Source organism: Salmo salar, chromosome 03, assembly GCF_965601325.2.
Source record: "Salmo salar chromosome 03, fSalSal1, whole genome shotgun sequence".
Taxonomy (NCBI): Eukaryota; Metazoa; Chordata; class Actinopteri; order Salmoniformes; family Salmonidae; genus Salmo; species Salmo salar.
This window is the reverse complement of record NC_138293.1, coordinates 69,801,714-69,814,123: the sequence shown is the minus strand read 5'-3', so window position 1 is coordinate 69,814,123 and position 12,410 is coordinate 69,801,714. Positions and strand designations below refer to the sequence as shown.

Genomic DNA, 12,410 nt, shown 5'->3' with positions numbered 1-12,410 from the left:
CTCACACACATAAAGTGAATCGATTGAGTGCTCTACGATAATGATGGCTGGTCATGGTTGGTCGACGATTCACGCTCAGATGATTCGTTGAGAGCCCCGAGACAAAAGTACAAAGGTCTTTTATGGCCAAGATACACCCCTTTCAACCTACATGACGAACAACAGATATATAGAATGGGTCACAAGGTTAAAATCTGTATGAAAGATACCTATAATACATAGCAGACAGTATCTGCTGTGTCAACAGTTTTCATTGTATAGAGACCAGCGTCTGGCCCTCCGACTCCAAACTGGAACCATCTCTTCCTGGTACGGTATAGAACAGAAACATTAACTCATGCTCTGGAATGCTCTTTAGGTTTTATCACCCAAAATACATTGTAAATATTCTGTCAGTGTTATCTCTCAGAGGCCCGTCCTCAGTAGAACACACACACAATAGTTAAGAACACTCTATTCTGTTGCATAAAACAACCATTTGATGCAATAAAAGTATTACAAAATAGTCTTGCAATTTTCCACCATAATATCTTTAAGCACGGTCAAGTTAATAATTATGCTGTGGACGAAGCATTAAACCACCCAGACACATCAAAGATGCAGTCGTCCTTCAGAACTGAGCTGCAGGACAGGAAGGAAAATGCATAGGGATGTTACCATGAGGCCATTGGGATACACAGTTCAATGGCTGTGACGCGAGAAAACTGAGGATGGATCAGGAACATTATAGTGACTCCACAATAATGACTTACATGACAGAGTGATAAGAAGAATAAAAAATATAGATGTTTTTTGTTGTTGTTTTTAACATGCATGTGTATGCAACAAGGCAGTAAAGTAATACTGAAAAGAAAAAAACATGGCAAAGGAATACTCTTTTTGGCCTAAATGCAAAGCCTTATGTTTAGGGCAAATCCAACACAACACATCACTGAATAGCTGCCTTCTTATTTTCAAGCATGGTGGTGGCTGCATCATGGTATGAGGGTAGCCTAGTGGTTAGAGCGTTGGGCCAGTAACCGAAAGGTTGCTAGATTGAATCCCTGAGCTGACAAGATAAAAATCTGTTGTTCTGCCCCTGATCAAGGCAGTTAACCCATTGTTCCCCTTTAGGCTGTCATTGTAAATAAGAATATGTTCTTAACTGACTTGCCTAGTTAAATAAAAAATAAAAAATGCTTGACATTGGCAAAGACTGGGGTGTTTTTCAGAATGAAAAGAAATGGGATAGAACTAATCACAGCCAAAATCCTAGAGGAAAACTACAGCAATTGACCTTTCAGCAGGACAATAACCTACAACATAAGGCCAAATCTACACTGGAGTTGCTTACTAAGAAGACAGTCAATGTTCCTGAGCGGCCAAGTTACAGTTTTGACATAAATCTGCTTGAAAATCTAAGACTTGAAAATGGCTGTCCAGCCATGATTCCCTACACCTTGACAGAGCTTGAAAATCTTTGAAAAGAATAATGGGCCAATATTGCACAATACAGGTGTGCAAAGCTCTTATGAGACTTACCCAAGAAGACTCACATCTGTAATCACTGCCAAAGGTGTTTCTAACATGTATTGAATCAGAGGGTTGAATACTTATCTAATCAAGGTATATTAGTGTTTCATTTTGTATTTTGTATTTTTTACATTTTCTTCCACTTTGACATAAGAGTATTTGGTGTAGATTGTTGGGAAAAAAAGACAATTAAATCTATAACAATCCCACTTTGTAACACAATAAAATGTGAAGAAATCCAAGGAGGGTGTAGACTTAAAAAAAAAGTTTTATAAAAGGTATGCAAAATATTTTCCAGCAGTCTCAATGCCATCACCTCAGTGCCCAGAATTAGATGAATGCTAATTTCATTATAGCTCAGTGTATGAGAAAACAGGACATTCTTCTAGGTTGTCACTAGTTACCACAGCCACACAGTCAGAATTATGGCTAAACCCCACCTATTTCTACAATTTATCTTCTTAAAATCTTTTTTTTTACCTAACCTTATCCCTAACCACATTGCTAACCTTATTCCTAATCCTAACCTTAAATAGTGACAACCATTCTTCTATGACATTATGCTGAGGTCACAATGCAACCGCACTGTGCTGCCCCACTGTCAGACATTCTCACAGCTACAGCTAGTGTCATCATACATCCCTGTGGCACTGTGTGCTGAGACAATCTTGTCCATCGAAGCCCTGTCCCTGTACCCTGTGAAGAGAAGAGAGGAAGCAGGGGGCTGGCGAACACTACGCAGAACCCCCTGTCAACACCAGGAAGAAGGAACCATGACCGCCCTCTGGGACAGCATGTTTTTAGGAGGAGGGAACACATGGAGGAAAGAACTCACCAACGTCACCATGGCAGCCTTCATGCTCCCCGTGCAGCACCTCAATGAGATCACCCCTCTGATTCTGCTGGAGTTCCACCCTGAGGTGGAGGCTGACACTGTGGACTGGCTCCTGGGGAAGATCCTTACACCTGAGCCCCTGGGGGGACTAGACCTTTTGGCCAGAGTGATCAGCCGGACCAGGGCCGGGGGTGCCATCATGGTGGTGGGGGCTACCCCAGAGCGGCTGCTCCTGGAGGCTGACGAGGACCTTCTGTTCAGACACAAGCCCTGCTGCCCTATAGGAGGTCAGGCACGGGAGGTGGGGGACCTAGGTGAGACGCGCTCCACGAAGGGGGTGTATGGGATGCTGTCATCGGCTGAGTGTGTGACCCTGGTGCAGAGGATCCTAGACAGGCTAAGAGTTGGGGAGAGGGAGGAAATTCAGGTGCTCCAGCGGATTCCCCTCCTCCCAGGAGAACCAGTGATGGCCGGTCTGTCCCACTTAAGAGTCCTAACTAGCATCTACCCCCTACATGAAGCCCCACTGCTTCAGAGCCTCCAGGGGAGGTGGTGTGCTGGCCTTTGTGGCCTCAAACCCTTTAGCCAGAGAGAGCATTGGCAGCTGCTGGAAGATATCAAGGCTTATTTCGGGGAGGCGGTGGCCCTCTACTTTGGGTTTGAGGGTTCGCTCATCAGTGCTCTCCTCCTGAAATCCACCTTGTCCATGTTTCTCTCCTTCTACCCCCTCAGGCTGGGGAACAACCTGGTCTTTTTCACCCTCTCCAGTGTGGTGTGGTCAGAGCTGTTCCTGCAGGGCTGGGGGGAGAAGAGCAAAGCCCTGCAGAGGGACTGGGGGACTGTGGTCACTCATCCGTCACACAGTCACTCATCAACAGCAGCAGCGGTGTCCAGGGTGGCACAGGGCACAGCACCACCACAGCCCCAGATCGATGCCCACCCTTTTGGAAAGATGAGCTTGAGGAGACTGCAACACTCCGTTGCCTTCCTAACCTGCACCCTCTGCCTCTCCTCCATCCTGATCCTGATGTATTTACACCTAGATGGACTAGTGGGGGACTTCCTCCTGAGAGAAGAGCTCAGTTTCCTCTTTCACAACATCCTTGTCTACCTCCCCAAAATCGCCCTCACGGTTGCCATGGCAGGGATGGACTTTTTTGCATTCCAACTGTCCCAAGGCCTCAGCCCTGATCCCGAGCCGCCAGGGCAACAGTCACCAAGGCAACAGCCCCTGCTCCCTGAGGTTATCCTCTCCTGCCTCTTCAACCACTTTTCTGTCCACTTCTACAGGGCTCTGATCCTGAATGACCTCACCATGGTGCGCTTCCACCTGTCTGTGCAGCTGGCCACCCACCTGGGCATCAAGCTACTGTCCGCCACACTATTGCCCCGCCTGAGGAGGATGAGGATGCCCCCTGGCAGCGCCCACCAGGAACATCAGTCTCCTGTCCTTAGACAGATCACAGAGCAGAGCAACAGACCACCGTGTGACACCCAGACCTGGAGCTACCTGGAGCTCCTCATCTCCTACTGCCACGTCATGTTCTTCTCAGGCATCTACCCCCAGTGTGTCCTCTGGTGCCTGTTGACCATCATAGCTAAATCCTGCATGGACTTGTGGCACCTGTGTTCAGCCGCACGCCGCCCCTTCCCCAGAACATCCCCCGGGGGTAACGTTTTGTGGCTGCGGGTCTTCTGTGGCTTTGAGGCCCTGGCTGTCCTGCTCAACTCCCTCCTGCTGTGGTCCTCTCTGGAGTTCAGGCTTCTCTTCCTGAGCTATACTGGGTGGGAAATGCTCAGGGCCTTCCTCCTGCTGCAGCTGTTGCTGCTGAGCCTGAGAGGGGCGGTCACCTTCCTGCTCCTCCACCTGGCCTGGTTTGTTGGCAGAAAGGCAGAGACTCGCCAACCCCACCTCCACAGACTCCATCGCCACCAGCACCATCAACAGCAGCAGCAGCACTCTCACATAATGTAGAGATGCAGCAGCCACTCAGCTTTAGGCTTTGTGGGAGGATCATTGTGTCCTGCAAATAAAGTGAGGAGTGAGGGTTGACATACTGTAGGTGTGCTGTTTGTGTGTGTGTGTAAGGGTATCATTTTTCTTTTACAGATTCTATCAACTTTGGCATTAGAGTACAGAAAATGTTCTCAAACAAATCAAGCTCACACATCTATATCTGGGATCTTTAGAGGGTCATTTTTAACCGTTGTCCCATCTACTGTAGGCTATGCCCAGGCTTTGGCCTACGCTGAATGGTGATAACAGTCAGACAATTAACACTGTGACTGGAGTCCTTCCGCCCTGGCAGTGGGACTGACAGATGGTGCTAAACAAGGCTAAACTCAGTGGTCATGTCTGTGACCTCACAGATTAGACACTCTCCACTGATCACAGACCGGAGAAAGTCCTAGTAGGAGAAAGTCCTCCTGTTTTAATGATCAGCTTTTTGAGACTGATATATGTTTGGTAAACACATGACCTAGCTACAGTATGTATCAAATGTGTATCTGCATTAATAAAGACACTGCACATTACTAGATTACAGTGGCATTTTACAGTGTTTAAGAACTTACACCCAGGGCTTCCAGTGCCATAAGAAGGTGCTGCTAGCTTTTGATCCTTCAAACATTGCTATTGCTTTCTAAATTGAAACTCAGAAATAGCAGGTAGTCTCCTGGGTTCTTTCTTCTACATTTTTAAGATATAACTTCAAAATAATATAAATGTGAAAGTTATTGTAGTTCTAGACTTTGGCCTAAATGAATCTGCTGATGATAAGACTCATAGTATTGAACAATACAGACTGTTCTGTTTTGTCATTCTATGTTACCTGCCAAGAGGAAAGTAGTGAACCCTCGACTCAAACATTTCTGGTGTTAAAACAGAACCCTGTTTCCACTATTCATCTGAGTCACATCATGACAGTGTTTTATATGTTGATGGACTAAACTTTGGTTACTCCATGTAATTAAGGACAATAATGTTCATAATGAATTGTCAGTGGTACAGTATCTGAGATTGGAAGGGCTGATCCCAGCCAATCATTGAGAGGCCAGAAAGCTGTCTGTCTCACTTCTAACTTGTGACTTATGGCAGATAGAGAGACCCCCAGTGAAACCTTAGCTTTAGCCACAGAGGCCCGAGCTCATGTACACTGGGTGGGTTATGGTCAGCTAACTATGCTTGCTGAGTCAAACATGTTTGCACCCAGGATAATAGTCATCTGGCTTTCAAAATGCATCTGGGTTCAAGCACATAACATAAAAAATGTAAATGCCAATTACTGTAGGTCCTAGATTGTTCACTGTCCACGTGACTATAACATGAAGGACAGGAACTTCCCTGTAGCAAGATAAATTAGACAGAGTTGATTTGAAAAGGATATTTAATGTATGCACTTAATTTCTCCTTACTGGATTGTATTAACAAACTGTACAATACTGATAAGCAGAGCCTGATGGGACAAAACTGAGATTTGTACGGACTGAGATATGATTACGGCATTTGTACGTTTATTGAAACATTTATAGTAGTTTTGATTACCTTCACATTTATGCAATCCTTGATAATGACATTTCTCTGAATTGTGGATTACATTTGTCATTTTGATCGAACACTGAACAGTAGTTAAACCTTTACAAGCAGAGCAGTTAAATGAGAGAGGACGTCTTTTGTACATTGTGAATATTTGTAATGAAATTGTAATGTTATATACAAAACAGATTTTAGTCTTACAAAGCATGGAATGTTCAAGCTAATACTATTTCAAGTTTCTGCCATCGTAGTGAAATAAAGGTGAAAAATAAAAGTAGTGAATTATGCAGTTCTACCATCCTAGTTCCTTAGTTATACATTTGAAACGCTAATGTTATAGAAGTCCTGGTATTGGTGACCTCCAGTATCAGTCCTGTTCCCGTGGCAGTGGCCCGTTCACCATACCTGCCTCCCAACGCTGCCACAGAGGAGTTTTTTGGCCGCTTGCCTTGTAAACCTTGGGCTCCTGGAGAGATAATGCAGGACACAGGAAATGGATTTAGCTAGTCTGATTAGCAGTTTAGGTTTTCTTACATTTCAGTCAATCTCCATTTAGCCACACACAGAACTTGAATATAACCACATCCCTTGTCAGATGTCAAATATTATAGTGCAGTTATTTCTGAAAATAAATGTTGAGGTCAGCTTTGCCAGCAAAATACACTGATTCTAAACAGAACCCCTACTGTTACATTGCCAGCAGAGAGAGACATACAGTATAATTGCAATCAAAGCTTGTGAGTGAATGACATGTTGTGTTCCTGTCACAGGGAGGATACTTCTAGGAAAGCAGAGCTGTACCTGTGTTTGTCCAGGGTTCACCCTTGCACTCTTAGGATTGGGAGGAGGCCAGGTCCGATCCAACTTCCCCTTGGATTGTCGGCCATCAACTGCAGAGAGGCAGGATAAGGAATAATGAAATGGGATAAGGAAAGGATTTACAGACTGATCAAGCAGGCTCCAAAACACTGCTAAGTAAAAATACAAACTCCTTCTAGACTCTGTACCATTTAAAAATGTATCCATTGCAGTTACAATAATTCATATTGTAATTCCTCCGATGGCTATTTTTGGAACTAGTTCATTTTACTTGAATCATGCTAGAAGTCAAGGAAATTATCTTCTTCCGTCTGTCCCCCCAGACCCCTAATATCAATGGTCACAGGTCACAGCCATATATATATATAAACATCCCCATGTCCACAAGTTTATCAATCTAGAATATACACACTCATATGATTCTACATTACATGACAGGAATAAGCTGTGACTGCACTGTGCTCACAGAACCCTAACCCCTTGCTGCCCCCCAAGACATATCTGCCATCTCAAACATGCAGATGCCCAGAACACCCTTGATCTGAACTTCCTGGCCATTGTACTGCTGTGGTAACTTTGGTTACAAGTTCCCCTGTGGCATGTGCTGCTGATTCAGATAAGTGTTCAGCCAGAGTGATCCTGCCCTAACCGCTGGTGACAGGGGTGACACTAAGTTGACGAATACTGTGCCCATAATAACATTATCTGATGCTAATGCAAATAGGCAGACGTTAAAGTGCTTGGGCTGAGATGAATGTGTGCTGTGGAATGAATGAGGCTTTAACTGGTTTAACCACTTGCCTTCAGCTAGGTGCGTTTATCATACGTTGACGCAACACCATATCATGATGGTACAAACAAATACTTTTTGCAAAAATTCTAACATGTGACTCTCCCCCTCAATTTGCCCCAATTCAAACACAAAGGAATTCTACATGTAATACAGGACATGTCCACTGACCTGATGCTGTGAAAGAGGAGGTGGATGAGGGAATGAGTGTGGTAGGTGGGTCTGGGCTGGGGTCCTCTGTGCTGTCTGGCCTGCCTCCACTGACTCCTGCCTCTCCGTACAGACTACACCTCTGCCTGCGCAGCTCCTCCTCCCTCTCCCTGGCTTCCCGGATGTCCTTCTCCACCTCCGGCTTCATGGCCAGTGAGGGACGCAGCTTAAAGAAGGGGTTCTCCCTGAGGATGTCGTCCTCATCCCCTGGCTGTTCTCCCCTCACCTCATCCGTAGCCTCCTCCTCTGTAGAGACAGTGCCTCCTATACTTAGGCAGTCTAGGCTTCTGTACAGGCGCTGAGCTCCTTTGTCTCGATTTGGATAGTGGGCTATGATTGTGTCATCACTTTCCAGAATAACCACCTTCCTCGCTGCTCCTTTACCGGCAGGTTGGTTGTCTGCACTTGGGTTTTGACCTGAGTTAGCCTCCTTTTGGCCCTTGAAGTCAAACATCTGGTGGGAGTGGGCTCTTGAGAGAGGACAGCCTTTGAAAGAGACAAGCTCCATGCTACGTGTCCTCTCCAGCACAGAGGGGTAGACATGACCTCTCATCCCCAGGCCTGCTGTGGTGGGGGGTCTCCTGTGCCTGGTGGGTCCTTCTGCAATGCCTTGTTGGAAGGCTTCAAACAGCAGCTTCCTCTCCCTCATCTGGCGTACTGTTCCCTTGCTGTAGACTCCAGGGATCTTCCCCATGTTCACCAGGACAAGCTCCCTCTGGATCTCCTGGCTGATCTCCTTCTGCATCTTCTTCTCTGAGAACTGCCAGTCAGCGCCCTGCCCCGGCCCTGCCTTAGAGGACAGTGTCTTAGCCAGAAGGGGAGTCTTCATCAGGGGGATGTCTACCACCTCCTGACCTTCCTGGGTGTTTGACATGCACCTGGACCGCCGCAGGCTCTGCTCCCTCTCAGCAGATCGCCGGATCTCCCTCTCGATGGGAGTCTCCTTCTGGGGTGGGGGAGCCTTGTTGTCTATGATGGGGGATGTGGTCGTGTGGATCTCGTGTGTGCCGACAGGGGAGAAATCAGTGGACACCCCGCTGTCACTCTGGTCATCGTCACTGCATTCCATCTCAATCCTGACCATAGGTTGGACACTGAGCTGGGCAGAAGGATGAGACTGGACCTCCTCCACTTTCTCTCCTGCCACTGTTTCAATATCTTCTTTCTCTGAAATCTCTGTGACTTCCTCACTTACCGCTGCCCTCTCTTCCACCTCGACAGTCTGTACTCTCACTCCCTGCTCTCTCTCTTCACCGCTTCCCTCACTCCCTCCTTCCTCTTCTTCTTCCTCTTCCTTCCTACACTCGATTCTCTCTACCTCCTGGAAGCCTGTATCCTGATTGGTTGTCTTCATGGTTTCCTGGTGTGAGGGTGGAGGCTCCTGTGGCACCTGTTGTCCGTCCTGTCTCTGTTGCACCAGATGCAGGCGATGCAGCAGCTGCTCCCCCTGCTGGATGTCTTCAGCTACTGTCAGGCTGCCAGCCTCCTGCTGCTCCTGCTGCTCAGAGGCAGGTGACTGAGGCGAGGGCACTGATACTTGTTCTCTGGATAAGCCTCTTGAAATAGATAGGTGAGGCTGGAGGCACTGGACGTCACTGCTAGCACTGTCTCTCCTGACCCACTCGTCTTTGGTCATGTCATAGTCTAGTGATCTACCATCAACCATGTCCTCAACATCATTGTTACTCTCGTCTGTATGTTCTGGCTCTATGATGGTCCCTTCATGGGTTGGATGACTATTGTTGTCAAGGCAGTGCTCTGGCTCAGACTCCCTTGTCTGTGATGATGGGACAGGATCTGTCTCTTTCAGAATGCTGGCTTCCATGTTTGGATGAGGCTGCTCAGGGCTACTGGCACCCACTGCTTTATATTCGTCTGTTGGTGGTGGCGAGGCAGAGCCAGGTCTTTCAGTCAGCACTGTGATATCCACAGATCCTCCCTTCTTCAGTTCAGTCAGCTGCTCCTCTTCCACTGTTACTGTAGCCTTGTCCATGACTGGAGTGCTGCTAGGCTGCTCAGATTGGACTCCATCTAAGCTCCTGGGATTTTCTTTAGCCTCTGTGACGCTTATGGCCCCAACTGAGACTTTTACATTGGGCTCCATAGTGCTGCCCTCTTCTGGACAAGAGGGGTCTTTGCATGGTGGGGGAAGGATGAAGACGTGGTCATCCTCCTCCATCCAATCGGGGTGGCCTTCGCTGACCAAAGGGGGAGGTGGTATGACAGCCTGCCAGGCCTCACAGGGCTTTTCCCCAGAAGTCAGGGAGGAGTTGTCTTTGGCCGTATCTGTGTCCTCTGCCGGTTTACAGCCAACCTCCACCCAGAGACCACAATCCTCCTGGGAGACTGGACTCTTAGGAGATCGGGGGCTGACCATGGGCTCTGTTTCCATAGTGATGGGGTATAATTCCGTAACTTGAACTTCACACCTTTTAATATTTTATTTTTCTCCTTTCACTGCCTTTGGTTTCAGTCTCACAATCTGAAAAATAATGTTAATGACTTTGCAATTAGAGGCATGTTATTTGAGCCCCTTCAAAAAACATACACCACTAGGGTTAGATGGTCTACCATTCAGTAAACCAAATAATTATTAAATGTGTTGAAGTCTTTCAAGTCTGTACTAAAAATGGCAATTTTTATAACAATGTCATAGATGTCAGGTAATACCAGCAGAAATAGGACAATAAAGTAAATGTATGTGAATCTGCTGTTGCCCAAGTTTCTTTTGAGGACTGCTGTCAGATCAGTTGAAAGAAAGGTTGACTGTCATTATGCCAGCTTTGGCCTGGCATAATGTGACTTTATGGGAATTGATTACAGTATGAGAGTTTCATGTCACTAAAACATGGAACTTGGATTAAAAAAAATATATATACCAAAAAATTGCAACTTCACCTTTTAAGCTTTAAAATTAAGGAAATTATCTTAAAGTTGTAGGGCATTCTGTTCTCTCTCTCACCTGACATATTTACTAGCTGACACTACAATGGTGATGTAGTTGACCTGAGCAGAGTTCTGCTTACTAGGGGGAAGAGTAATCAGCTTTTCACTGTCTGGCACATCCACTATGCATCTGCTACAGGAGCCTCCTTCACAGCCTTATCCTCCAGAGCCATATCACTTTCAGCCTTAAGCTCAAAACACTGACTTCATGACAACACACTCATTTAAACTCCAGCCAATTTAGAGAGCTCTATCTTTGAGAACCAGTGAACCACATTATGAAAATTCATGTTTACTGTATGTCATTTACATGAATGTCTCCAGACACCACACCTGTTAAGATGACTCCAGATTTTTTACAATGCATAATGGCAAACTGATCAGAACTGTCATTGTCATTGAGGTTATGCAGTTCTGTCCGTCATCATGTCTAATTACAAATGCTCCCATGTAATCTACAGATGCAGGATCTTAATTTTAAGACAGTTTGCAACAGCAGGAAAATAATCATGTAGCAACAGGAAATGTGAATTATTGTCTGGATTATAATTAATGGCCATTTTTATAGGGGTTGATACATTTTTTGTTAGGGCAAATCAAGTCTGAAATTTCAAAGTGGAAATTACAAACTTTAAAAGCCTTTTAAAAACAGTACAAGTTTGCGTTTTCTGCTGTGCAGGAAAATTCTCAGCAACAAAAGAGTGATGAAATTAAATTCCTACATCTGTAGTCACCTCAGGTGCAGGTGAGATTTATATGTCTATATTTACCCTCAGGCTTATAGCCATACTCCATCCCTGGATTATCAAAAAGCCAGCCACACTATGTATGAAGTGATAGCATCGCAACACAACATATTAATGATATTTAATGAGCTTATCTCCTCCATTAAGGGAATGTCAGCCAAACATTTGTCAGTGATACAAATACAAGCTCTTCCTTGAAAACCACAATTAATTATACATATTACCTCCTGAAATATCAAATATCCTGAATTCTCAAATATTTAAAGCCTTTTTGTGGGAATAAACTGTAGGCTCTATACATCTATTTTAAAGTAAAGCTAGGCGCTTGTTTTAAAGAGTATGAGTTGTTACTTTGTGATCAATAATAACAGCCATACTGTTCAAAACCATTATTACTATTATTAATATTACTGCTATTACTATTACAACTAAATGGGTTATGGAAATTAAATGTCAATTAATCATATGCATCTATGAGTGCTATTAATGACAAAACGTTGGTAACTAACAGTATAATATCAGAATACGGCAAGGTACTGTAAAATGAATAATAAGAAAGAGACCCACCTGTTTGCAGTGTCGTGTCTGTGTCCAGGCTTCTGTCTGAATGATGCTGCTAGGCTGCTGCTGAGACCCGTGAGAGGTGAGACTGCCTGTCACTCAAAAGGCGAAGGGGCTGAAGCTCATTGACTACACCTCGAATTGCTACAGGGCTGGCCCACGAGGGGAAAATCTTAGGGAAAATGGCATAGCACATCTTCCAGAAAAATATCTCTTTTAAACTAGGGATTTCATGGCTAATTGTGGTAAGAGAGTAATTCTGCTCATATATTAAGTATGTATGAACTACACATTGACACATCCAGCCCAAAGCAAGAGGTAAAAAAAAATACTTTGAAGTTGCCAAAGTTCCGTAGCGTGTCTTTAATGGTATGTCACAGCTCATTTGCAATAAAGAGTCCTATACATGAGCGTCCTGACAGGAATGTTGGTACTGCTGATCAAAAGGAAAGAACG

General features: G+C 45.2%; 2 protein-coding genes across 2 annotated transcripts; one reads left to right on the top strand and one right to left on the bottom strand.

Annotated features, from left to right (window-relative positions):
* The first annotated feature begins 2,072 nt into the window (after positions 1–2,072).
* On the top strand, positions 2,073–4,322 carry LOC106601314 (anoctamin-10-like). Its single transcript, XM_014193422.3, has one exon. It carries the CDS (start codon positions 2,073–2,075, stop codon positions 4,320–4,322), a length of 2,250 nt encoding a protein of 749 aa, XP_014048897.3.
* Positions 4,323–5,717: 1,395 nt separating this feature from the next.
* On the bottom strand, positions 5,718–9,106 carry LOC106601357 (uncharacterized). The gene is made up of 3 exons (XM_014193517.3): positions 7,663–9,106; positions 6,684–6,772; positions 5,718–6,348 (listed from the first exon to the last, which is right to left on the bottom strand). Exons 1-3 carry the CDS (start codon positions 9,053–9,055, stop codon positions 6,250–6,252), a joined length of 1,581 nt encoding a protein of 526 aa, XP_014048992.3. The 5' UTR covers positions 9,056–9,106; the 3' UTR covers positions 5,718–6,249.
* Between the last annotated feature and the right edge of the window lie 3,304 nt (positions 9,107–12,410).

Bases quoted from the DNA above. Each gene is read 5' to 3' on its own strand.
- LOC106601357 (XM_014193517.3), bottom strand. From the start codon at position 9,055: ATGAAGACAACCAATCAGGATACAGGCTTCCAGGAGGTAGAGAGAATC. The intron at 6,773-7,662 runs GTCAGTGGACAT...GCCTCTCTGCAG, and splicing joins CTCCTCTTTCACAGCATCAG to TTGATGGCCGACAATCCAAG. The intron at 6,349-6,683 runs GTACAGCTCTGC...TTATCTCTCCAG, and splicing joins TGAACCCTGGACAAACACAG to GAGCCCAAGGTTTACAAGGC.
- LOC106601314 (XM_014193422.3), top strand. From the start codon at position 2,073: ATGCTGAGGTCACAATGCAACCGCACTGTGCTGCCCCACTGTCAGACA.